The sequence below is a fragment of the Athene cunicularia genome, assembly GCF_003259725.1.
Source record: "Athene cunicularia isolate RWA chromosome 6 unlocalized genomic scaffold, athCun1 chr6_part1, whole genome shotgun sequence".
Taxonomy (NCBI): domain Eukaryota; kingdom Metazoa; phylum Chordata; class Aves; order Strigiformes; family Strigidae; genus Athene; species Athene cunicularia.
Genome location: NW_020799105.1, coordinates 22,777,219 through 22,801,536, shown reverse-complemented (window position 1 = coordinate 22,801,536; position 24,318 = coordinate 22,777,219). Strand labels below are relative to the sequence as shown.

At 50.7% G+C, this 24,318-nt stretch overlaps 1 protein-coding gene across 1 annotated transcript in view; it reads left to right on the top strand.

Moving 5' to 3' along the window:
• Nucleotides 1-4,613: 4,613 nt before the first annotated feature.
• The window catches only part of FAM53B (family with sequence similarity 53 member B), a 36,131-nt gene continuing 16,426 nt past the window's right edge, over nucleotides 4,614-24,318 (top strand). Inside the window, exons 1-4 of the mRNA XM_026851038.1 lie at nucleotides 4,614-4,745; nucleotides 5,385-5,605; nucleotides 8,593-8,644; nucleotides 16,842-17,566. Of these exons, the coding sequence (XP_026706839.1) occupies nucleotides 5,537-5,605; nucleotides 8,593-8,644; nucleotides 16,842-17,566 (846 nt within the window). The 5' untranslated portion in view covers nucleotides 4,614-4,745; nucleotides 5,385-5,536. The remainder of the gene's footprint in view (nucleotides 4,746-5,384; nucleotides 5,606-8,592; nucleotides 8,645-16,841; nucleotides 17,567-24,318) is intronic.

Below are 24,318 nucleotides of genomic sequence, written 5' to 3'. Positions count from 1 at the left end.
TACCCCTTATATAAAATCGATACTCGTTAGTGACATGGAAGAGTGCTCAAGCGAGGGGAGCCAGCGGCCCAGAACTGAGCACCTCTCATCCCTGCTGCAGAAGGCAAATCGCTGCCCCAGTGAGGAAATGAGCTACATGCAAATGACAGGCTTCAAGGGTTTTTTTTTCCAAATTCGTAACGCAATAAATCAGTCAATTGAAGATGTCCAAAGCACTGATGGTGAGACAGGCTGTGCAATGAGGAGACTCAGTGTAACCCCAAATCCCTCCTAAGAAGCTGAAGGATGGGGAGCGGGGCATGATTTTTAATTTGGATAAAGATTGTAACATGATTATGCTCCGTAGAAAGCCTTAAACCCCACAATTTTCAATTGCAGTAACCAATTTTGGCTGTTTCCCCAAGTTCCTTGTAAGCCACCTGTAGCGTTTGGAGGGGGGTTGGCTGGCTGGGGTGTACCTGGGCTCCGCAGCGATCTGTCTGGATGGAGAAATCGAGATTTGTGTAACAGGAGGGGAATTTCTGTTTAACTGGTAAGAGGGGGAGGGTGGTTAAGCCTTTGAAACATGCTCAGGGTTTGGCCCAGAGGGATTAGGTTTGGTTCTTCAGACGTGTGTGTCTAAACTACATTAATTAAACTCCACGATCACAGCAGCTCTTTGCTCAGCCCGTCATTCTCCACTCGGAGGGAGCGAGGTTGGCGTTTTCCGCTGCCAAGCTGCATTTACTGCTTTGCCTCTCGGAGAACCATTTACATCAAACTGCTATGTCTATCCTTGCTTATATTCGTTGCTCCTTTGGTGACATTTGCATGTTCTGAACTGGTGTTACTGAGCCCTCCTGCCCCAGGATAAACCTCAGGGCAGCAGCTGCCAGATGATACGCTGAGCCGGGAGACTTGCCTTGCTCCAGCCTTCCCTCCCAAAGCACCTTGTGCCTTGGCTCTCCAGAGCCTTACAGCCAGAGTTTGCGGTGTGGTGATGGAAATATTTTTTTGCTGAGCCAAAGCATGCACTCAGTTGCACCATAGCGTTTTGGAGTGACGCTGCTGGTGGCGATGGAGCCAAGCCCACAGCTACGCCAAGGATGAAGGCTGGGCTTGGGTGTTTGTTCTTCCTCCTCTTTCAGAGTTTGGGAGGGGTTTGGAAGTGGCTGCCCGGAGAGGGACAGGCAGCTCTCGGTTTCATTTGGAAAATAAAGGTCAGGAATGCTTCCCTTTTCCTCTTGCAGGGGTTTAAGAAAACTTTCTGTGCAGTCAAAAGGGTGCCTGAATGTTTCTTCAGGCACGGCACAGGGAACAGTGCTGGGGCGTGGGGTATGAAGCAGGGTCCTGTGTGGGTTGTGGCTTTTTCACTGAAGGCTTTGAGCAGCATTAAAAATTCAGCAGGGGAAGGTGATTTATATTCCGAGAGCGATCCTGCTGTGCTGCTTGCAAGGTGTATCAGTATGCAAAATACAGCTCCGGCTCCTCGTTCCTGCACGCCCTTTCCGCCTGTAAATAGGTTTTATGTCAGCGTGTGTGTCTGGAGATGGATTATTTGAGCTGGACAGGGGTTGAATGTTTTCTGTACAGAGGGTGGTGGTCCCACAGCAAGTGGAAATCTGTGTGATGCTGGTCCCCAGTCGTCATGAAGAGTACTGCTGGGGGTCAGACGTATGGGTATGTGATACTGATTAACGTTCAGAGTGGTTCCAGCTGTGGCAGAGCATCTGACAGTTAGTTTGCTAAATCCTGAGGTCTTTTCCATACGCTTCAGCGTGCTTGGAGTCCCCTGCAATAGCACCACTCGTGGTGTGGGGACTGGGACCTCCCTGCAGGGAAGGGACTGTTTGCCCATGGTGAGCAGCTCTAGAGCTCTACTCCTTGCTGGTACCTTGTAAGGAGCATATTTGCTCACAAGCATTACTTTTCAAGCCTGTGTGAAAGTTGGATCATCTGACTTCCCCTTTTGGAGGGTAATTTTTTTCCAAGCCCAACACTCAGTTGCTGTCATGCTGTCCAGAAAGCAGCTCTGAGAGAAACCTCTTTCCACCTCTGCAACTGCAAAGATCACAGAGGCTTCTTCTCAGTCTGTAGTTTGAAGCGATGCCCATGGAAAAAAGCATGGTTTGCTAAAATTTGGGGATTTCCATCTACTGGTGCTGCTCATGGGTGCTCCGTGCATCTCAGGAGACCGTGTCTATCCCAGTGGCCGTGGCCTAAGTCTAAACTTAAACTTGACAGAGGGGTGGAGATAGTTCCTTTAGCTGATTGCAAATGAGGAAATACATTTAAAATAATTAATGATCCCTGAAGAGTATCTTCTTATTAGCATGTGTGAGTGTGAAAGCCTCCAGACTATAAATACACAGAAGTTTCCTCCTCAGAGTCGATAGGGAGAACATCCTGGGTCTGCAGAAGCGTTTCTGTCCCGCAGCACTTGTTTGCATCAAGAGGACATGACGGGGCAGGACCGCGCTGGGTCACGCCGTGCGTCAGGAGCCCGGTGAAGCAGGATGGGGAGCCAAAGATCACATTTCACTGGAAAGTTTTCCTTTTTATTGCCGTTTCTCGGTGGGGATGATTTCAAAACCCAACCAAGCGGTAGTTAAACCAAAAGAGCCCAGACCTAAAAGCGCACCTCGGACCCAACGTTGGGTGGTGTTAACTGCCAGCTTGCCGGCGGTTTGTGGTGTTATCCTTGGGGTCGTGTTAATTGCAGGAGATGCAGTGGAGCAGGGAGAAAGGAGGTGCGAGGTGGTGTGAGGTGCAGCCTGTCCGGCTCGGGCAGGCAGCCTCTGCCTGTACTTGCCGCCGTTCCTGCCTGCTGGCTGCCGCACGCCTGGGTGTGTATAGGAGTCTGGTGCAGCAACATTAACCATTACCTTAGGGAAAGATAATTATTCGTGAAGAAATCGTACCCTGTTAACGAGGAACTGAGCTTAACTGCTTTCATGCTGCTCTGAACGCTTGTTTGATCTCTGCTCCCCATGCTGCCGCCGTGCTGGCAGTGGGCCTGGCGTCATCCCAAAACGGGGAGTCCGGCCCCGTGGCCAGCATCCCTGTCTCTGTGTCGGGATCAAGGACAGCTGAGACTGTGGTAGATAAATATGTGAACCTTGAGTGTTTTTAGTACCTGTCCTGTGCTTTAGCCATCTCCACGTATGGCTCAGGGGAGCAGGAGGGCACTGCCAGCACTGGGAGAAGGCTGGACCCTCCCAAAGAGCCCCCTGCTCCTCACCCTTGGGGGGGATTTAAACCTGGCTCAGCTCCCCTAGCTCGGAGGCATGCCTGGGGTCTAAGCCCCGCTGGGCTGCTGTGGGCACGCTGGTCTTTGGGAGGGTGCTGGCCCCGCAGGAGAGGAGGGAATGGGAGCTGTGTTCTGGCAGCCAGCTCAGACATCGGCGAGGGCAGCCGCTGCCCTGCTCCCTGTCTGCGGCTCAACCACGGTAGCTGGTGGAGCTAAAATTGCAGGGAGAGCACTCACGAGAAGGAAAGGAGATGAGCCAGCAAGGATGGGTGCTGTGCAGCTGCCAGGGGTGCCACGTTGTGCTGCTGAGGCCCCGTTACCGGTGTTGGGGATCTTGCTGTAAAACACTGGAGGCTTCAGCAGCGAGCATACCACCAGTGTTGCGTGTTTCCCTCTGTATTGCTGTTCCCATGTTTTTTGGGCCTCGCTTCCATGCGTCTAGTCCCCATCTGTTCCCTGTTGTGTGCAGCCCTTTTCGAGGAGCATCCCTTCACCTTGTGTTTGTTCAGAGCCTGGTGTAAGCAGCCATCCCTCCTCAACAGGACCTCTAGATTTTGATGTAAGGACCGTCAAAATGCAGAAACGTAGAACTCTTGTGGAGCTTATTAATGACTATACAGCGACTCTTTCTGCTTCCTCCTGGAAAACAGCTTAATGTCCCCAAGCTGGCCCCAGCACAGTGCTCAGGATCCTTGTAAGCAAACCTTTGGGGGTCCATGTGCTGTAGCAGAGGTGTCTGAGCTGCCTCCAGGATCCCCAGCATATTGCAGCCATGTGGTGATGGGGGCACGTCTGACAGTTTCCGTTTGCTCACTGGGTCACCCAGAGGTTTATGGTGAAGCTACCAGTAAATTGTATATAATAAGCCTACTGATGTCCCATAAGAAGCTGGAGACTGTACCAGGTGCCCTTGGGAACAGTAAATCTTTGGAAAATATATTGATTCCCAATCCTGGCTTTGCACTCTGAATGAACTTTGTCCTCACAAAATAATAGAAGGTGATTTTTCTTTACCAGCCAGCTGGCCTTCAAATGAGCTACTCTTAACACCATTGTAAGCTCTAATCCGAGTAAACACAGAAAAGATGGTTTACAAGCGGGGAAGAGAAGCCATATCAGTTCATAATGAGGTTTAATACTTAGTGGCGTATTCTCAAACATTGTCCTTAAATGTCACAATTGGGTTTTGAATGTGTGTTACAGGATGAGTGTTTTATTCTCCTCGGATCATGCGAATGGTGGTTTCGGTTGTTTGCATGAACTGCAAGGGAACAAAATAGCGAAACAGGATTAGAGGAGTGATTTGGGAAAAACACTGATTAATGTAATCAGATTTGAATTACAATCTGTCTGCTTTTGCACAGCATTAAGTAAGAGAGGATGCCAGGAGGTGAGACAGAGCTCATGGTCAAGTCTGTGCAGTGCCGTGTGAGACTGGCTTGCAGTTTGTTTTTTTGTGTGCACTCCTCAATGTGCAGCCTTTAGCTTTTCCTGCTTAAAACTACCCGAGAAATCAGTAAGGAACAAGAGGCATGGTGTGGCCCTTAGGATTTTAGGGCAGGGGGCTCTCTTTCTTGCAGGCAATTCTTTGCCTTGTTTTTTTTTTTTTCCCCAAAGGGCTCTGTATGGGTTGGCAGTCAGGAACTAACTTGGATGGGATTGAGGCATCCTGGGGATTTTACAGCCTTAATGATGCTGGAGTGGCTTTTTCTGCTGGACGTCTGCTTCCAGTTGGTCTGGAGGCAAGGGCTTCTGCGAGATCAACCCTGGGGTTTAATGAGCCCTTCTTTCAAAGCCTTGCTATCTTTGATATAGGGGCTATGAGTCCCCTTTTTAAAAGGGAGAAATCAAAGGAAATTTTATTTCTTAAAATTTATTTATTTATTTATTTGTCTGAAATGGTTCTGTCCCTCCGGATCGCCTCGTGTAGCTTACGTGCTTCGACCAGCTCGTGCGAGTGCCCGTCCCTTGAAACACCTCTGCGCCGTTGGGCTGCAGAGGAACACCAACAATATTTAAGAATTTAAAATAAATACTCCCCTGGAGTAACCGCTGTCGGGGCGTTTTTCGGGCAGTGCTTGCCCCTTGCCCAGCACACCGACCCTCCGTCTTGCCATCCCCCCTTGAAGCTGTTCTCCTCTCTCTGTATGTGCAGGGAGTTTTCCACTCTCGGAGGCTGTTCCTGGGCATCCCCCAAGGAGCCTTTCCCGGGGAAAAAAATGGACTGAAAGAGGAGCTTCACCAGACCGCGGCTGCCAGCGCCCTTCGCCTGGACCCTGATGGACTCAGAGGAAGGACTGCATTACCATGGTGATGATCTTAACCAAAACTCGGGAAAACAAAGGTGCTGACTCTGTAACATGCAGGACTGAGCTGGTAAGCTTTGTGAAATCTTTGTTCAGAACTCTTTTGCTGCCAAGAGCTTTGCCGTAGCTTTATAATAAGGGGTTTTTGTGCTGCAGGGCTGGATCTTTAGACGGTTTATAGCACTGATTTATACCGAGCTGCATTTAATATCCAAGGAGCAGGTGATTATTAAATGATTGGAGTGCTGTGGCTTTTGCATATGTGAATTTCAGTAAGCGTGCAATGGAATAAGCAGTAGAAAAAAATAAAATCAATGCCATGAATAACATGGGCAAGAAGTTGCTTCACCAACAGCAAACATGCTCATCATTAATAGAAGGATGAGCAAGCGGGGAGCAGGATTAAGTGGGAGATGGCGAAGGGCAGTGCTGTGATACTTAACAGTGTTGATGTCAGCCTAGAGAGATGCAAGTCCAACCATACCGAATGAGCAGGCAGCAAAAAAAAATAACAAATCAGGGGCAGCAAACAGACTGAATGATGCTGCAAATGGTGACCGAGACTGTGGGGCTGAGCATTCCTATGGTAGTGGGAAATGAGGGGCAACACGTTGTCTGGAGGCAGTGTCAGAGCAAGTGAGGGTGGGGAGCAGGGGCAGGAGAAGGAGGTGTAGGATGGTGGAGAGCCACCTGAGAAAGCCCAGAGCAAGGCTTGTTGTGGACATTTCTCTTCTGTCCTCCAGAAGAGATGTTCATAGTCTGAGGAGAAATTAGACCGAAAGGCTATTCCTCACAGGGTGTGCTGGGAGTCTCAGATAAGGGCATGCAGGAACACAGCAGGAAGCATCTGGCAAGGCTAACCATAAATGGGCACTCTGAGGATAAAAGAAATATAAATACCTAAGTTTGCTGAGGATGACGAACTGTCCGGCCGGGCTTCCCGAGCAGATAGCGCAGCGTGCCGGGGCGAAGGCAGGCTGCCCTGGCAGCGCGCGGCGCAGGAGAAGGCGAGCAAGCCAGAGGCACCGTTAAATCCTGCCTTAAAAGGTTGAGATTTGGGAAGGAAGGATATGGACATACGAGAAGAATATCCTTGCTTTAGTGTTGGCTCCTGCCGGGAAGGCAGCATCTCCTGTGGCTCCTGTTCCTCAAGGGATGAGAGGGGAGCCTGAGCATCCGACACCCGCTCTGACCCAGGAGGTGCGTGGGGCAGGTGGAGGGGAACTTGCCTGCAGAGAGGCGGATGAGAAGTAGTTTCTTCTCCTGCTACGGGAAGGGATGGGCCCCCGGGCTGCCCGATGGCAGGCAATGGAGGTGGCAGAGTCGTAATGTGAAACTTTGCCCTCGCGTGTTTGCCGAGTGCCTCCCGCAGGTCTGGGGCTGGGCCAATAGTGCAAGGTTAGTCCTGGTTACACAGGTTGAATAGCTGGGTTGTCCGGGCTGTTAAATAGGAGCAGATGTTCACAAGAAGACTGATCCACCAAAGAAAGCAAGAGTTTTTCCACTGACTGCATGGGAAAGCCCAAAAAGCAAAACCTAAAGGAAATAAATGCCTGAGCAGTGGGGCAGTATCACCTACCAACACCCAGTGGGCTCGTTCGGTTAAGCTCCCAACTTGACGTTAAGACAGAACTCTTACAAAATGGTAATTATACTCAATGTGGGACATATGGTCACCTAAAGATGTTCTTCTCCCTCCTGCCTTTGCAGGCAGTAGCTGGTCTCTGGGGCTGGCACACAGATGGGTGCTGGCACAACCGCTCCCTTCTCTGGGGCTTGTCCCACTTCCATCTTTGCTCCACTTTGGCCACCCTTGGAAGACAGCTGCCTGTCCTCAACTGTCTCCTGATAATTCTACCTGTCGCTTCATAAACTGGGGCTTAACAGATGGAAATATCCTTACTTCACCTGGAAAAGTGACACCTGCCCCAAAGAAGGTGGCCAGCCCTTATTTACCTTCTCCACATCTGCATGCCATCCTTATTTTCTGCCTCCCCCTCCCTCTATATTCAATATTTACAACATTCTGTATATAAAATGGGATCCTTTGGTTGTATTGCTCTGTAAAGGCAGGTGCCAGTATTTGGTGCGTTATTATCATTATTGTGTGAGCAGGCAACGTGTAAAACATGGATCAGGAGAGAAGATGTGAATGTGGTGGCCTAATGCCAGATAAAACGTATCTATGACAGCGCAGATGAATGGGGAGGTCATGCTGGTGCTTCCCTTGGATGATGTAAAGCCTCGGTCAGATGGGATGGTGTTGCCAGGAAAGACATTTCTGAAGCAGAATATGGATATTTTTGGGGATAATAAAATAACGATTAGTATGAAAGTGTGTTTTTGCAGAAATAGCCAAAATGGCACGTAGCTACAGATGACATATTGATTTATTATATATAAAACTGTCTGTTCCCATTTTTAGAAGTCTGATGATGTCTCTTACACTGTCAAGAGGAAAATTCTGGGGAAAAAAAGAACGTAAAAAGCAACCAGGATTATTTTGTACCCGTAGAGTGTCTATTTTCCCTATTTTTTGTGCAAACCATCACAATCCGAACGCAGACTCCCCAGAAGTGCTGGGGTGAGGGTGCCTTGCCTTAGAAACACAATATATGTTTTAAAAAACTTAAGTAGCTGCTTTATATCTAGATGGGAGGTCTTAGTGGGCTTGGATGGGGTTCAGACACCACTGCTGTGACTTTCTTGCCCAATCCAGAATTACTGCTGAATTTCAGTAGTTTCTCTGGTGTTTTGGGTCCTGGGGCTGGGCACCTCATTGCAGCTATTCCTGTGGGTAAGGACTAGATGCAGGAACCATGATCTGCAAGCTCAGGCTTTGAGACCAGCTCTCCACAGTGTTTAAGTAAATTGGAATTCACTGAGGGTAGATGACTGGGTCTGTCCTCCATCCCTACCAAAATGAGACCGTCACGAGCGCCCAAGGCTCTCCTCCCCGCCGGGTGCCACGTGGCTTTGCCAAGGCTGGAGGCAGGGTGGTTTCTGGTGCCTTGGTCAAGTCTGCGAGAAGTGAATAGTTTTTCTGGTTGTTTGCAGCACACTCCAAAGATGAGTCAAGGACCTACCCTCTTCTCTTGTGGCGTGATGGGTAAGTAACAGAAACTTCTGTCCGTATTTACTCCACCTCTGCTCCCGCTTCCTTATAGTGATGAGCGGGAAGATGTCTTGACTGTCTGGATCTCTCCAAAAAATGTTCTCCTGTCCCCCGAGGGGGGCATCCACCCACCGACCCCACACAGCGGGGATGGAGGGGCACCCATCCCACCACTCATTAGTGGTGGCCATCACGCTCATGCCACCCTCATTCCCAGAGGTGCTTGTCCTGCCCTGTTGCCATTGCTGAGTGAGTCGCTTATGTCCTTTCCCTTCCCTTTGATATATCAGCTTATTTTTAGAGTAACTCATAGACTTGAGTTTATAAGAATTTTGGGCCTGAGATTGTGTTTGAGTATCTAGCCCATGACTATGGTTCTTGACTGTTTGCATGATGCAAGTAATAAATATCAGTATTATCACTAAAATGTTCTACCACTTGGCACAAAGTATCTGGACAGGCCTCAAACAAAAGGAAAATGTCTTTTTTTTTTTTTCCTTTGACAATAATTGTGATATAGGATGTTTAATACCTTTTATGCCAGAACTTGTGATCAATTTTTATGCTGAACAGCCATCAGAATTGATGGGGGATTGGTGCCTTGGCCGGTGATCCTGGAAAAACTGATAGTGCTGGAGGATGTGCTGTTATATTGTGCTCTTTGGGTTTTGTAGCGGGGAGCCAGTCACTAGGCGAAGTCTCAAAACCCAATTAAAATTGTAGGTCAAGTTTGAGCCAAGCCTCTTGCTATGAAAGCCAATACTTTACAGACAAAGAGGCTGCCCCTTTTCTTCATGGACACAACTCTCATTAGCGTTAATGGGAGCCGAGCACATGCATTGACAGGAGATATTTCCCAAGCTCTCTTGATACTTCCAGTCATTGGGGGGCAGGGGAAGATGGAAAGCATTTGAATTTTTTCAGATGAAAGTCACAAGCTTCAGAGTCAAGAAGGGGTACAGACAGCCCATTCCCTTTCTCCTGCCTGGCAAACATGAGTGAGGAACAAAGAAACCCAATCAGATGGTTTTGTCTTGTGCTGTGGCATTGGCAGGCTCTTCAACAGATATGAAGAGTCTATTCCTAATTGAAAAACAGTTTGTCTTTAAGAGCTTTTACAAAGCCTTCTGTGTCTTCGCAGCACTGCGCTGGTCTTCCTTGGCTGCCAAATTACCCTCTTTCTGAGGGAACTGAATGTCACCTCCTTGACCACAGCTTACCATGTAATTGTCTTTGTCATGCCCAGTCAAGAGGAGCTGCTCTCCCCAGCATGCAAGGGCATTGGTTGGCTCGGGTTTAATTTTAGGCATCTTTCCTGAGCATTCTTCTTGATGTCTTCAAATGTGGGCCATGACTAATCCAGTGTCAAAACTTGCTTGACTTATTTAAAAAGTCCTATGGTTATAATGGCACCAAATGCAAAACTGGGGGAAGGTTTCAGGTCAAAGGGCCAAGTCCCTGTTGGTGGAAAGCACTGAGATAAACACGGTAAAGTTTGGGCTGGCAGTGCAGCCAACGGGAGGCAAAGACTCATAGTCCCATATATGATGTTGGGATGGATGGAAGGAAGTTGGTTGAATTTTCTGGGGTTTTAGCCAGAAGAGGCTGAGGGTCTTAACACAGGGGCTTCCTGGTTGCCTTTGGAGGTGAGGGTGGCTTTGAGTAGGAAGGCAGCTTGTGGCTGGTCCTGGGGGCCATGGGACAGCAGGGCAGAGGGAAACCCAGCCAGGCTGCCAAGGAGAGGATCATCCAAACCCTGGAGCTTCCCACAGGCGTTGGCTCAGAGCGTTGTCTCCAGGAAGGAGAAGGAAGAAGTTGGGTCAAAGCCCTCAAGGGTGCGTAATGCACCATGACCAGGAAACCCAGCTGGCCCAAGGTGGCAAGGCTAGCATCCTGCTTACCTGAGGCGTAATGTGGGTGAAAAGAGTAAGCTGAAGCCTGTGCATCTTAGAGGTAGATACCTCGTAAAGTACTAAACAACACAAAAATCTGAAAATCGGTTATAGATTGTAATAGAACTCAATATATGAGTAAACATTGCTGAAGACTTGGTATGTCAGATAATGCAATATTAGATCCACTTCTCAAAGTGACCTAAATAATCTTTTGGGTTTTAGATTTATTAGAAATACTTCTGCCAGTGTGATGATAATATTTCTAAAAGAATTGGGTTTTATCTTTATATAGCCCTTTGCTGGGAGGAAGATGAAAGATGAAATGGGTAAAACTATAAATTCAACAATTTCTTTTTTTCTTCTCCTTGATGGGTCCCTGAAACACCTGGGAGTATAAGAATTGTCCTGCTGTTGGCTAAGGGGCTTTTTTTCCCTTTTTTCCCTTTCCTTCCCCTGCAGTCTCCATCACATGTCCCCAGTGATCATACTAGAGAGAGAAGATGGTATATTAGAAAGTTGGGGCATTATTTTTGACTTCCTATATTGAAATTTTTCTGTCTTTGGGTGGATGGCAGAAGAAAATTTAAAATATTTTATCAAGGCATTGGCAGCATTGCCTCACCTTGCCCTAGCAGGTGTAGAAGCAGCACTCAATGTCTAAATCGGTAGCACCAGAGGTTGCACTAGTCCAGCCTTCTAAGAGAAACTCAGCGGGCGCATGCCGATGGCCTTGTGTTTTCTTTGTAAGCAAGAAATTATCTTTGAGGGGAGTTGCAGGGTTTTATTGCTGCCGTGACAAGGTGCTTGCGAGTGCAGTCGCCGTGGCTGCAGGATCAGAGTCCTGGCACGGCCAGCATTGCATGCACAGCCCTGCTTGTAAAAGGGAAGAGGAGGATGGGTTTGAGCCCATGAGGGGCTGACCCTGCATACATCCTCTGTGAAATACTCTTAAAAGTAACTGTTGTTTGCTTTTCCTTTTGGAAAGCACCACCAGAATTTGCCCTCGCTGCGGCAGAGTGGGGTGATGAATGAAACACACGGGTCAGCTCGTCTGTCCTTCGGCACGCTCCTCCACCGGCGTGGTTTGTGCCGAGAGGGGGGCGTTACAGCCTTGGGTCTTGTCTTTGCACATCTCTTACCTAGAAGTAGCTTTTCCCCCTGCATGGGGTGACGGAGGAAAGCCAAGAACCCAGAAGAAAGGTCAGCCCACCCGGGGTGAGCCCCCATCCTGAAAGCACCCGCAGCGCTCATGTGCCTCCTGTTTCTGAACCGGGATTTCCTGGGGTTTCGGGGATTTTTTTGGAAAGGCCGTCAGCGTAGAGCAGAGTCTTGATGCGTGTGCAAGCACAGTCAACCCGCAAAGAGAAAAAGCGGCGCGGGGAAAGCCGGCGAGGCGTAGCTGGAGCGGGGAGACCTTGCCAGAGGATCGCATTGAAGAGCAGGGCACGTTTCGCCGTCGAGGTGGGGAATTTCCCTCCCCCGTGCAGGCTGTTGGCATGAGGAGCCCGCAGCCCGCTGGTGTGTTTACTCTCCAGCGGTAGGTTTGGGGGCTGTTGTTTTCATTTCCCATGGAAGCACAGCTCCGCGGATCGTATTTTAATCTTATTTCTGCGATGGGAAGGCTCTACGGCACTGCCATCAGCTAATTACAACCATTAAATTTGTTCCACATTTAGAAATCATCTCTCGAACATAAACAGGGGGCAGTGAAAAATGCAGGCTGCCTTTCCCCCATGCACGGGGACCGGGAGACAGAAATTCGACATGAACAACATGTGAAAAAAAGGAATTGGATGTGCACCAGTGTGAAGAGAAATGTTTGGGTTAGGATCCAAACAGAATTTATCTGCCAAAAAGGAGAAGAAAAATTGATTGAAACCCCTAATTGCTTTACAAGTTGCTGTAATAAATTATGTATTAATGTAAATTATTTCACGGGAAAAGAACGTAGAGGAAACTTGAGCAGAAGGATCATGCATTATGTATAAAAAGGAACTGTAAAAATATTATAGCAGCACATTTGTGTCGCTGTAGTTAAAGTTGTGTCAGCGTTTTGGTTTTACACCCTTCTCTGTGGTTATGAATGTGGCCATTAAAATTTACTCTGTGTCACCAGAGGAGCACAGCAGTCGTTTGAAAAGCCTGCGACCATCCTGAAGTTGCAAGGTGCCTGGCGTGTCCTTGTGCTGCTCCTGCAAAACCTGGAGCTCAGCATTCGGAAACCTGGCTGTGGTGCTCCTGAGGATGGATCCCGTTCTCCGTGGGGCTGTGCAAAGCTCCCGGGATATGGGTGTTTGGAGGACAACGTCCATCTCCTTGGTTTGGGGGATGTGGCTTCAGCCTGCGAGTGCCTCGTGCCACTGGACCACTGAGCTCGTTTGATGCGTTGAAGGTTGCACGGGAGAACAGATGGACGTCGTTAAGGGTTTGTGTTCACTCTTAAAAGTGAATGTCTTGGGTTTGCCCCAAAGGAAATTTAGGAGCAGGTATCGGTGCTGATAGTGTTTGAGCATGCTATCGATGGTCCTAGGGCAGGTTGGGCCACGCTCGCACGCAGGTGGCTTCTGGCTTGTCTCTGAAAACAGGAGAGGGGGGAAGATAAACCAGGCGAGGTGGCCCAGCAGCCAGAGCAGGGGACGTGCTGGCTCTTGCCGGGGCTTGTTGCCGCTTGCCCAGCCCTGCGAGTCCTGCCGGTGCGTGCCGGCGAGGCACTGGCCTTGTGTGGAGGGCAGATGGTGCGGCTTGCAGCGACGGCTGCTCTTCACCCACACCCCAAATGCTCCGGGGGTTTGACACCCAACAGCTCCATCCCGGAGCATCCCTGGCGGGGCTGCTCTCCCCAGCCCTGGGTCAACAGAGGCGGGGCAGGGCGGTGGGAAGGCGTGGAGGCTGCAGCTCAGATCGTTCTTTCCAGGGCTGAATCAGAGCTATCGATCGCAGCTGGCCTTTGGAAAGCAGAAATAGCTTGGGTTTGGGTCCCCCTGAGGCTGGGCAGCCTGGGAGCTTGCAGCTGTAACCTGAATTTCTTGCTGCTTCATGCGTGGTTTGCAGGAGGGCTCAAGCTCCTGCTGCCGTGGCCAGGGAGGGCAGGACGAGAAATTCAGTCCTCCCCAGGCTGCCGATAACAACCCTCTGCGTCTTGGGAGCTGGAAAGCTGTTTCACAATCAAAGAGATGCCAGAAAAATCACTTCGTGTTGCCTCACCCTGGAAATACAGATTTACAGATCAAAACATCTCAAAAGAAATTTGCTGGATGTGCTCATTAAGTGACTTGAAGTGTTCGTGTTTGCAGTTTTAAGTTAAAATCCCGAAGTAAGATACTATTTCATCCAAGGACACTAACAGCCAAGAAGGACCTGTTTAACCAGGTTCTGTTTAACAGAATCTGTTCAGGATCTGAAGGATCTGTTTAACCAGAGCCCCTCGTGCCACGCTTACATCATGCTCAGGTTGTAAATGTTCTCCTATTGTTTTTCCAATAGGCAGAGGAGAGTTTTCCAGCGAAGCAGCTTGCTGGCAAAGCGAGGGGTTCTCATGGTGGGTTTTATCCTGGAACAAATTACTGCCTCAGGGTAAACCAGTCTGAGGTTTGTAATTTAAGAAAATTAATACACGCTTAACTGCAGCAGTATTAACGGCTCCGCTGCAATTATCGTTATCAGCGTGCTCAGGATGTGAATCTTAGTCTTAAAAAATTGAACAGAAAACCGGCCGCTTTTCCTCAGTAAGGCTCTCCTGAGCCCTTTAATTACACCCTCAGCCCTTAGACTACCCCATTTTCAAATTGTTTCAGGGTGAACAGTTTTCTGTTTGTACTGAAAAACCTTTTTCTGGGTTATCTGGTAGTTTGAGACCGGTCAGTGGTGCTCAGGGGTTTGGGCTGTGCCAGGGTCTCCTCCCTGCCCTGCCAAAAAACCAGCTCCCACGGTGCAAGGGGAAAAGCAAATAACCCCAAGCTGGTGCTGGGGATAACAGTGCAATTACCATTTACTTTGCAAGGTTTGGAAGATTTATAGCTGTTTGTGCTGAAGCGGGGGTGAAAGAGGAAGGTGTCCCATATCCTCCTCACCAAGGCCTTTTGTACAGCGTGACATCTCCGGCCAGAGGATTGTGGCAGCTTGCCATGAAAAATCAGCTTCTATTTCTGTTTCTTTTGTCTGCTGACCTGACCCAAGAAATCTCTCTGCTGGCAGCACAATACAGAGGGAAAATAATAAAGATCTAAACATAGATGTAGTTGTTTAGTACAAATTTATCACTTTTCATTGTGTTTATTAAAATGAGGACAGCAACAGTTAAAATGCCGTGTGGTTATTGAGGGCAGAGCCAGGCTGTTTGTGGCTGGAGCTGCTACGGCGGCAGCTGGATGAGGGGAGAAATGGGAAAACTGGCCAAGAGTGGTGTAAGGGCCCCCAAATCTGACCTCCTGACTTGAAACCGAGCCTTGGTCAGAAGCGTTCTGCACCACTGCATCTTCCCTGTCAGGCTGGTACCTACCAGCTGCAGGCTGGGTACGGCTTTGAATTCATCTGTCAGTTGCCTGAGTGGAAAAACCCCAAAACCCCTCAAAAATATGACAAGATTTAGATACGATCATGTGAAACTTCGCAGCGACGGTTAACTAGCACGGTCTGCCTCTGTTCGCAGCAGCCGACGACAAAAACAGTCACCAGGGAAGGGCTGTGCGGTGATTACTTTTTTCCATTGCAGCAGCTGATGGGGTTGTCCTACCATGGTTTTCCTGTTGAGCGTCAACGGCAGAGAGCCCCGTTCGCCTGCGCGTCCTGCGCCGGGCAGCCAGACCTTGATGATACTTTGCTTTTTTCTTTTATTGTCAGCGGGACCTTGTGTGGGAATGAGATCATCACCTTAAATCCTCTCTTTTGACACGTCCAGCAGTGGGATTTCTGAATCCAGCTGTAGCCAGCTTTTCAGTCTTCCTACACGGAGCTACCTGTAGCCATACACCTTTCAGCCCGCAGACTTTGGAGGTGCAGGTTTGTCAGAGCTTGGCCCAAGCACTGCAAAACCTGACTGATAAAGGGAATGTCTTTATGCTGACCCTGAAACCATGCACCCATCTGATAAAGGGAATGTCTTTATGCTGACCCCAAAACCACACAACAGGTCACCACCGTCTTTTGCTGTGCTGCCTTGGGAGGCTGTTACCGCAAGCCAAATTTGCAGGAGGAACAAATTCCCCTGTAAACAGGCTGAATGAAAGAAAGAGGGAGAAAATAATAAAATGTTGTATTTAATTAAAAAAAAAAAAAAGTGAGCCTATGAAGTGATTTGTTCCTTTAAATAAATGCTTCAGCATTATGTGTGTTACAGACGAATAGCTGTGCTAGGTACAACTGGGATTTTCAAGGTAACCCCGAAGAGATGATAAACCCAGGTTGCTGCAGAAGGAGGGTGTGGGTACCCAGTTTCTGTAGCACCTTCCCGCTCCCTGTGGGTACCCAGGCAGGGGGGCACCTGGGCCAGAGCACCCAGGTGGTCCCGGATTTGGGAGACAGAGGGGAGATGGACAGCGAGGGGAAAGAACTGCTGGAGGTTATCGTGCATCTTATCGTGTGCAGCAACTTCTGTTAGACGGTGTCTTTGGGTCGGTTTGGGAGAGGTGCTCAGACCCTGACTTGGGGAGCAATGCTGGTTTGCCAGGACAGCCCAGTGAGTGTTGGGATGGCTGTTGGTTTCCCGTAGGGTCTGATGACCTTGTTGGGATTTCTGGGCTACGGCAGGCAGCTGGATGCCTGGGTGGGGGGGAATCCCCTTTCTGTTAGAAACATCCCAAGTCTCATCTCCTTTCTTGAATTTTGTCCCCCAAGATCCATCTTGCCCCAGCAGTGCTACAACTTTGTGCTCTTCACGTCCAGTTTTTGTGAACCTCTCTGGCAATTATTGATTGTGGAGCCCAGGACAAGCTGCACGCATCTGAAACATGATACAGCATCGAGCTAAGGCAATGGCCATACATTTTATACTGCTGAATTCCCCTTAGCTGGTGCAATCTGGATTTTCAAAGGCATGTTTTTATCTTCTTCTAGCGGTTTCGCTCCTGCTGCGATTATCACTTTGTCTCTCTCTCCATCTACACTGCAGCAACCGCTCTGCTGGCAGTTTGGAAAACCATATTCCAAGAGTTAATTAATTTGTACGGGTAAACATCCCATATGCTACTCTTTTTGTTTATGGATGTAGAAAGCGAATCGCAGAATTAATTAACGCTAATGCCTGTGCGTGTGTGTTTTTGTTGTTTTGTTTTTTTTTTTTTCTCTGCTTTCCAAACCAGAAAATGACAGATGGAGAGATCTCAGCAGGAAATGTCCACTTCAGCTCGAGCAGCCGGGTGCCAGCATCTGGGACTGCTTGTCGGACAAGGGCGAGGAGGGCTCGCACTGGCCGAGGGAGACGGCCAGCACCTGCTCCGTCACCAACCTGATCAAAGACCTCAGCCTCAGCGACCCCCACGGCAACCCCTCAGCCCCCCCCAGCAAGCGCCAGTGCCGCTCACTCTCGTTTTCGGATGAAATGTCGAGCTGCGGGACCTCCTGGAGACCCTTAGGCTCGAAGGTTTGGACGCCGGTCGAGAAACGTCGGTGTTACAGTGGCGGGAGCGTGCAACGCTACTCCAACGGCTTCGCCACCATGCAGAGGAGCTCAAGCTTCAGCCTGCCCTCACGCTCCAACCCGCTCTCCTGCGAGCATCCCGCCCTCAGCAGCCGCCTGGGATGTCAGCCGAGGAAATCGGCCACCGGCGGGCAGGGAGGGGACCGGGTGGACATGCAGAGGTCCCTCTCCTGCTCGCACGACCACTTTTCCTCCTCAGAGTACTGCCCGCCCTCGGCCAGCAGCACTCCTGCCTCCACGCCGGAGCTGGGCCGACGGGCTGGCGGGCTCTCCCGAAGCCGCTCGCAGCCCTGCGTCCTGAACGACAAAAAAGTTGGGGTCAAGCGACGGAGACCGGAGGAGGTTCAGGAGCAACGACCCTCGCTGGATCTTGCCAAGATGACCCAGGTAAGAGGCGGCGGTGCCGTCCCTGCGAGGGCTCAGCAGCCAGGTGATGCTGTTCTCTGCTTTGCCAAAAGTCCCGTAGCGTCCTCCCGAGGCAGGTCTGGGGTGTGCAGAGTAACGCGGGTGGTACGGGGAGACACATCCATCTGTTCGGACAGAAAACCCATTCCTCTCCAAATGGATTTCTTTAATAAGTCCCCGCGCTTCTGTACTGCGCTGATTTTTACACGCTGAGTCCACCGTGTCGTCGTTTCCTCCTGGCACGCGTTGCAAGCAGGAATATGTTAAACCCCACATTTTTGAGTTCAGGAGAGAGGAGCCCCGGGCCTGCCGTGAAGGCAGCACCCCGAGGCACGTAGCCCTGGCTCCGTCAGAAGCCGAATTCATACCTCTACGGGCTTTACTTGCTCTTAGCCTCTGTAATTTTCCACTCTGGAGATGTTATCATGTTTCATTTTCAGTTGCAAACACAGAGCACAACCTCTCTCTTCAATCTGCCACGCAAAGCCAGATAACAGATCTGAAGTGTGAACCGGGGAGGATTTTGCTCCCGGGTCCTCTCCCTGCAAGACCAAGTGACTGGACTTTAGCGAGAGCCGAAGTGAGAGGCTACATCGAAGGACAGTGCGAGCAGCGTTTCCGTTTCGCACTCCTAAAATTTCTTTTTATTCTTATGATTTCTCCTTTACAATTTTTTTTTTTCTGATTTTCTTTGTGCAGCCACGGCTGGCAAATTCCTCCTGGTGCAAGGCATCGCCTTGTTTGTTTGCAGGGAAACTGCTGGCAGCAGTTCATCGGGTGGGATGGAGAAACAGCCGTGGGGTTTCTCCCCTTGCTGTTCCCCAGCAGGGTGACATCCGACGCTGTGCATGCGTTTTCCCCTCTTAGAAGAACGTGATATTTTATGGTGTTTCGTGCTTGGCAGCGCAGAGGGTGCTTGGAGTGCAGTGATGTTGGAGGAAGAGATTGGCTTTTCCTCTTCCAGAGGAGCTTAGAGGATAAAAAGGGTGAGGGAATCACGTATTTGGGTGACTGGAGGGGAAATGGATGTGAGGCATCTCTCTTGTCTTTTGATGAACCCTACCAGCAACGTTTAACATGCTAAGGTTATTTTATTCGCTAATAAGCTGGACAGGCAGTAAAACCAACTTACACGTGTTACTATATTTTACTAGCCACAACTTGGAATAGCACAATTGCCCCCTCCTAATTCTCTCTGTACAAGCAGCCGCTGGTTGCTTCACCTCTGTGTGGGGTGCAGGATGTCCTGCAAGCCTGAACAGGAGTTTCCCAGTAAACCAAAGCCTGCAAAAACCCTAAATTACCTCAAAACTGGCCATGAGGAGAGCAAGGTGGCCCCTCCACTGCCAGCCTTCCCGCCCCTGCCCAGAGCTCACTGTCTGGGAGCCCCACAAGCTGCCACTGTGGGGAGGGGACAAAGGTGTCCCCAGATCGGTGTCAGCCCCGCAGGGAGCGATGCACAGCGATGGCCACGTCCCCCCGGCTTGCTCAGAAAGTGGCTTCGCCCCTTGTTCCCAGGCGGTTCCTCGCTTTAAAACCAACACATTAAAACTGCCTTTGCCACCGCACGCTGATGACCGCAGCTTTCCTCGAGGCTCTGTAACAACCCCCTGGCATGGCAGGAGGTCACAGATGGGCTGTGGACCAGGCTGAAAGTCCACAGTGCAGAGTGGCTGGGGAAAGAGGGGGAAGGATGCGGCCCTGAGCCAACACCAGCGCTGGGAAATGGGCTGCTCCTCTTCCCGCGTGCCCAGGATATCCTCCTCATCCACTTTTCCTCCTCCAGTGGTCCTTTCTGGGGCTGTATTTGGAAATGCAAAGCGTAACTTGCATTTATTCTTGGGGGGAGGCAGGTTGTGTAGACACGCGGTCATATGTGCAAGGGTTGACGAGGCGCCGTGCGAAGGGTGATGTTTGCATGTCACGGGGTTTTGTTGCATGTGGTGAATTTGGCGTGGAAACACGATAGTAGCATGTGTGGTTGTGTGAGTGCACAGGTAACAAAATCCCGTGCAGTACCCACACACACAGAGCTGGTGGTTCATGTGCCTCTTGGTTTGGTTGCCCACTGGGGGTGTCTGCTTGCCATGACCAGTGGTTTGGTTTTGGAAGACTGAATGTGCCCATCATATCCCTCTGGACAAGCTGCTCAGCACCTCAGGAGGTGGAGGTGATCATCAAGGCCTTTCAGGATGAGCCCGAAGCGTTGAATGAGTGGCAGAGCCTTGGTACGATGCCCGTATCTGCTGGAGCACTCACGGCTGAAGAAAGGGAAGAGGCCAAAGGGACGAGGCTATTTTTAATCACTCGGCTATTCTGAGACCCTATGTGGTGGTTACCGGCTCCGAGCGGTGCTTGTGCCCTGGTGAGATGAGCATTTTAGGAGTGCAGGGAGGGCAGAGCAGAAGTCATCTGCTCCTCTTTGCTCATGATTCATGCTCGGCCAGCAAAGGAAATCACAGAGGAGCAGGGAGCGATCTTCCCGTGGCTGCAGGCACGACGGCTCTGAGGCTTTGATTCCTCATTAAAAGAATTAATGAGTTTATCTTTGCAAATGCCAATGAAGTTGGGTTTTTTTCCTTTTTTCCAAAGGCTCCCTGTGATTTTCTACTCTTTAATTAACCGGCCTTTCCAAACGAAGGGCATGGGGGTGTTTTGGCAGGTAGGCCAGAGCCCCACATGGATCCTACTGGTGGGGATGCTGCCCCAGCACAGCACCGAGCGGATGGGGCATCACCTCCAGCTGATTTTGCTACCGGTGCTCTGCTCTGCAGATTTTCAGTAATAAAAAGCTTGCACCAGGGCCTGGAAAGCCTGTTTTTGTAGCTGTTCTTCCAGTCTTGTGAACCTACGGGTGCTCCTTTCCGGCTCCTTTGGTGCCCATCGGGGGTTTAGCACCGGCTGTAGCTCATCTTGAGCCCTGGGAGGTCCCTGCCAAGGTCTGTGTGAGGCTTCACAGGCTGAGATCACATCCTGCACCTCTTAACCCACCTCTTTGGGGTGGCCTTGGCCCCAGTGAAACTCAGAGTCTAAACAAGAGCAACCCCGAGGGCCGAGTCCCCACACTGGCTCCTGTGTTGGACATCTGTCCATCCCACGTCCACACAGCAGGGACCCTGTGGGGGACAGGGGTGCCCTCAGGATGGGCAGAGGACGTGGCTGAAGGATCTGACAAATCTCAGCATCTGTCTGTTGAACTCTGTGTTGGATTTGTGTTTTAGGAGCTAATAAATTGGTAAAAAAGGACTGACATAAACCCACCTAAGACCCAGCTTCAGGAGGATGAAGGCGTAGTGAGGTTCAGAAGATTGCCCTTCTCAGCTGTCCTCAGGGATTGGATCCTGCCTGGAAACCACTCTGGATCACTGGGAGCTGGGCCGCTGGTCCCACAGACCGTGCACTCAGAAGGGGGTCTTGCTGTCTGCCCCTGTGAGGACGAGACGCCCCCCTCAGCATCCTCAGGGGGTCAATCTCTTCCCCAAATCCCTAACCATTTGCAAGCCATTAAATCCTGCTTGCCAGGCTAATCCAAAGTGAGCTTTCAAAGTTTTCAGCTGCCAGTGGAAACGTGGAAGAGAAGCAGTAACTGAAAACGGGCTGAGAAGCCGGGACAGAAGTAGGGAGGTGATAGTCCCCCTGCACTGGTGAGGCCACACCTGGAGCATTGGGTCCAGGTTGGGCACCTCAATCCCAGAGAGATCTGGAGGGGCTGGAGCGAGGGCAGAGGAGGGCAACGAGGCTGGGGAAGGGCTGGAGAATAAATCCTGTGAGGAACCAGGGAAGGAGCTGGGAGTGTTCAGTGTGAGGAGGAGGAGGCTGAGGGGAGCCCTCATCCCTCTCTGCAGCTCCTGACAGGACATTGCAGAGAGGCCGGGGCTGGGCTCTGCTCCCAGGGGATCAGGGACAGGACAAGAGGGAACGGCTGGAAACTGCCCCAGGGGAGGGTCAGGCTGGGCAGGAGGAGAAAAGTTTCCCAGCAAGAGTGGTCCGAGAGTGGAACAGGCTGCCCAGGGAGGGGGGAGTCCCCATCCCTGGGGGGGTTTCAGGGCCGTTGGGATGAGCTGTGGGGGGATGTGGGGTAGGGGAGAACTTTGTAGAGTCAGGCTGAGGGTTGGACTCGATGATCCCGAGGGGCTTTTCCAACCTGAATGATGCTGTGATTCTGAGACAACATGAAGGAATGCTTGCGGTTACAAAACAGCCAGGATGCTAAAAGCAGCATCATCTGTGTTTGGTAACTGACTTTTGGGAGAAGGGCTGTGGGCTGTGGGGCAGTAGCTGTGCAGAGGTGCGGACCCTCCTCTCCACGCAGCACTCCTGGTGCTGCCGGGGGTCTCTGCGGAAGGTCACCGGCCCCAGGAAGGGTGCCTGCAGGTGCTTTTGGGGCTGACGTAGAAGGCTAAAGTGATGGGTGGGGAAGGAGGAGAGTGTCTGGGCTTTGGTTTCCACCTCTCAGGAGGAAAAGGTCTGGTGGGTGGCATAGAGCTGCGGCGGTGGGCAGTCACACACGGTGCAGGCCTCGACTCCCTCCTCGGTCCCTCCCTGGCCTTGCACCCCAGCCCCGTGTGGGACAAAGGACACGACGAGGAGACAGCGGGACCTTGAGGCTTGAAGCAGAGCTCACAGCTTGGCTGGGTCAGTGTTTTCCAGCATCTCCGTCCTTCAGCTGCTCCCTCAAGGCTCCAGTGAGGCTCTTGGAGGACACGGACGGACACCTTGACCCGGAGATGTGAGACACACGCGTGTTTCCCTTGCAGTAGATGTGCCTGAAATGCCGGCTTACAACTGCAGAGTTAACTAATTTAATGATCCCAGCAGGACCATCTGAGTGCTTCAGCAGTCAGGCTAAGCCTATGCATTACGCTTTATAAAACCCAACTGTATCAGATGGCAAATCTGACCAAAATATTTTGCCAGGTGGGATCCTTGGGGCAGCTGTGAGTGCCACAGGGCTCTGCAGCTGGCACAGCACCAACCTTCCTTGCCCTCTGAGGATGCTGTGGGGCAAATCCAGCTTCTCCATCACATCAGACCAAGGGGGGAAAGTTTGTCGGCTGGGAAACAAAGGGCTTGGTTGGAGAGATCCCAGGGGGTCAGCAACAGCTTCCCTTTCCCTCTGGTGGATGCTGAGCCCAGGCACACGTTTAGAATTTGGATAGCCATGGCTTTGGCATAGGCAGGTGACCCAAGGATGGCAAAAATCTAATAACTTGTAGGTTCCAATAGCAGCTCGCTCCATGTTCCTGGAAAACCTTCAGCTTGAGGAATAGTTGTGTTTTTTCTGGCTACCGTCCTCCACGTCAAAAAAATCCCCCAAAGCAAGAAAGCAACGCCTGAGCACCCTGCGTTACTCAGCTACCCTCAAGCATGAGTTTAGACAGAAATAGCTGTTGGGGTGGTTCATCCTCTGCAAGAACTGGTACCATAAAGAAAGGGTCCCGAGGCCCTGTGCTGCAAGGCACAAACACTGTAGGGATGGGGAAGGGATGGTCTGGGTGCAGCATCTCCCCCCGTGCTGGTGGCAGCAAGAGCGATGGGCACCCCCTCTCCCATCCCCTCCTTGCTCACCGGTCTGCTGCCAAATGCCAGCACAGCCAACCAACAACACCGTCACCAAGGACCTCCGTAACTGGGATCCAGCCCGCAGAGCATCCCTGATTTCCAGGGAGGAAACCCAGCGGGGTTTATTCCCCGTACTGCTGGGTTTGGGGCAGCAGGGCTGTAGCAGAGTGGGAAGAAAGCAAAGCCGGGAGCCATGCAAGGGCCAGGGTTTTTGTAGCTATTCGGTTATGAAAAGCAGTTCTGGCAGGCTGCTCCCCGTGTGGGAGGACTGGCACAGAGGGACGAGCAGGATTAGGCAAGTTACGGTGAGCATTCTTGCCTTTGGTGGGGCGGGCTTTCGGGGCGTGGGGCACGGTGGGAGCCCTCCCCGGGACAGGAATGCTGTGAAAACCAACTAATTCCTCGTGGGCAGCAGGAGATGGGGGATAAGTGTGCTCGAGAAAACCCTGCAAGTTTGAGTATTCCCCCAAGCTGTTTTTTAATGCCTCTCTAGGAATGAGACTGGAAAATTAGGTGATTTCAGGTGAAGAGCTGAAATAATGGCAAGGTGACCGTGTGGCTGCTCGTGTCTTCTAGTCTGGCTTTTACAGGGTAGAAATGGCTTTGTGCAATGGTCTTTGTGATTCAAAGCAAAGGAAAGCTAAAGTGTCCAGACTGGGCTTCCAGTAGACCTGGAAAGCATCCATTTTACAGATGGGGAAACTGAGGCACAGGGCATGCCATGAGTCCCTGGGCTAACAGCAGAGCTGGGGACTGAGCCCAGGGTGCCAGGTGCCAGATCAGCATCTGGCTCTGGCAGCAGATAAGTTAATTTTTTTCTTGTGCTGGTAACCACGTGTGTTTATAGGCCTGAAACCCGGTACCATAATCAAAATAAAAATAATTTGACCTGAAAGAAATGTTTTCTTCATACCAGGAGGGATATTTAGGCCAGGCAGGAGGGGAGGGAGTTGCTCCTGGAAGCAATTACATGGCTACATAACTGGGCTAATTAAGAAAGAGACCTAAATGTTAAAGTTCTGCTGGGAGGGAAAATACTTGGGAAAACATTGCCTTTAATTCCTCAGAATGCTGGTTTTGTCTCTTCTCACTGCAGTTCCCATAGCTCAGAGAGGTGAGGTGAGCCCATATCGCTCCCTTATTTATTTACTCATATGGCACCGAAGCAGAGA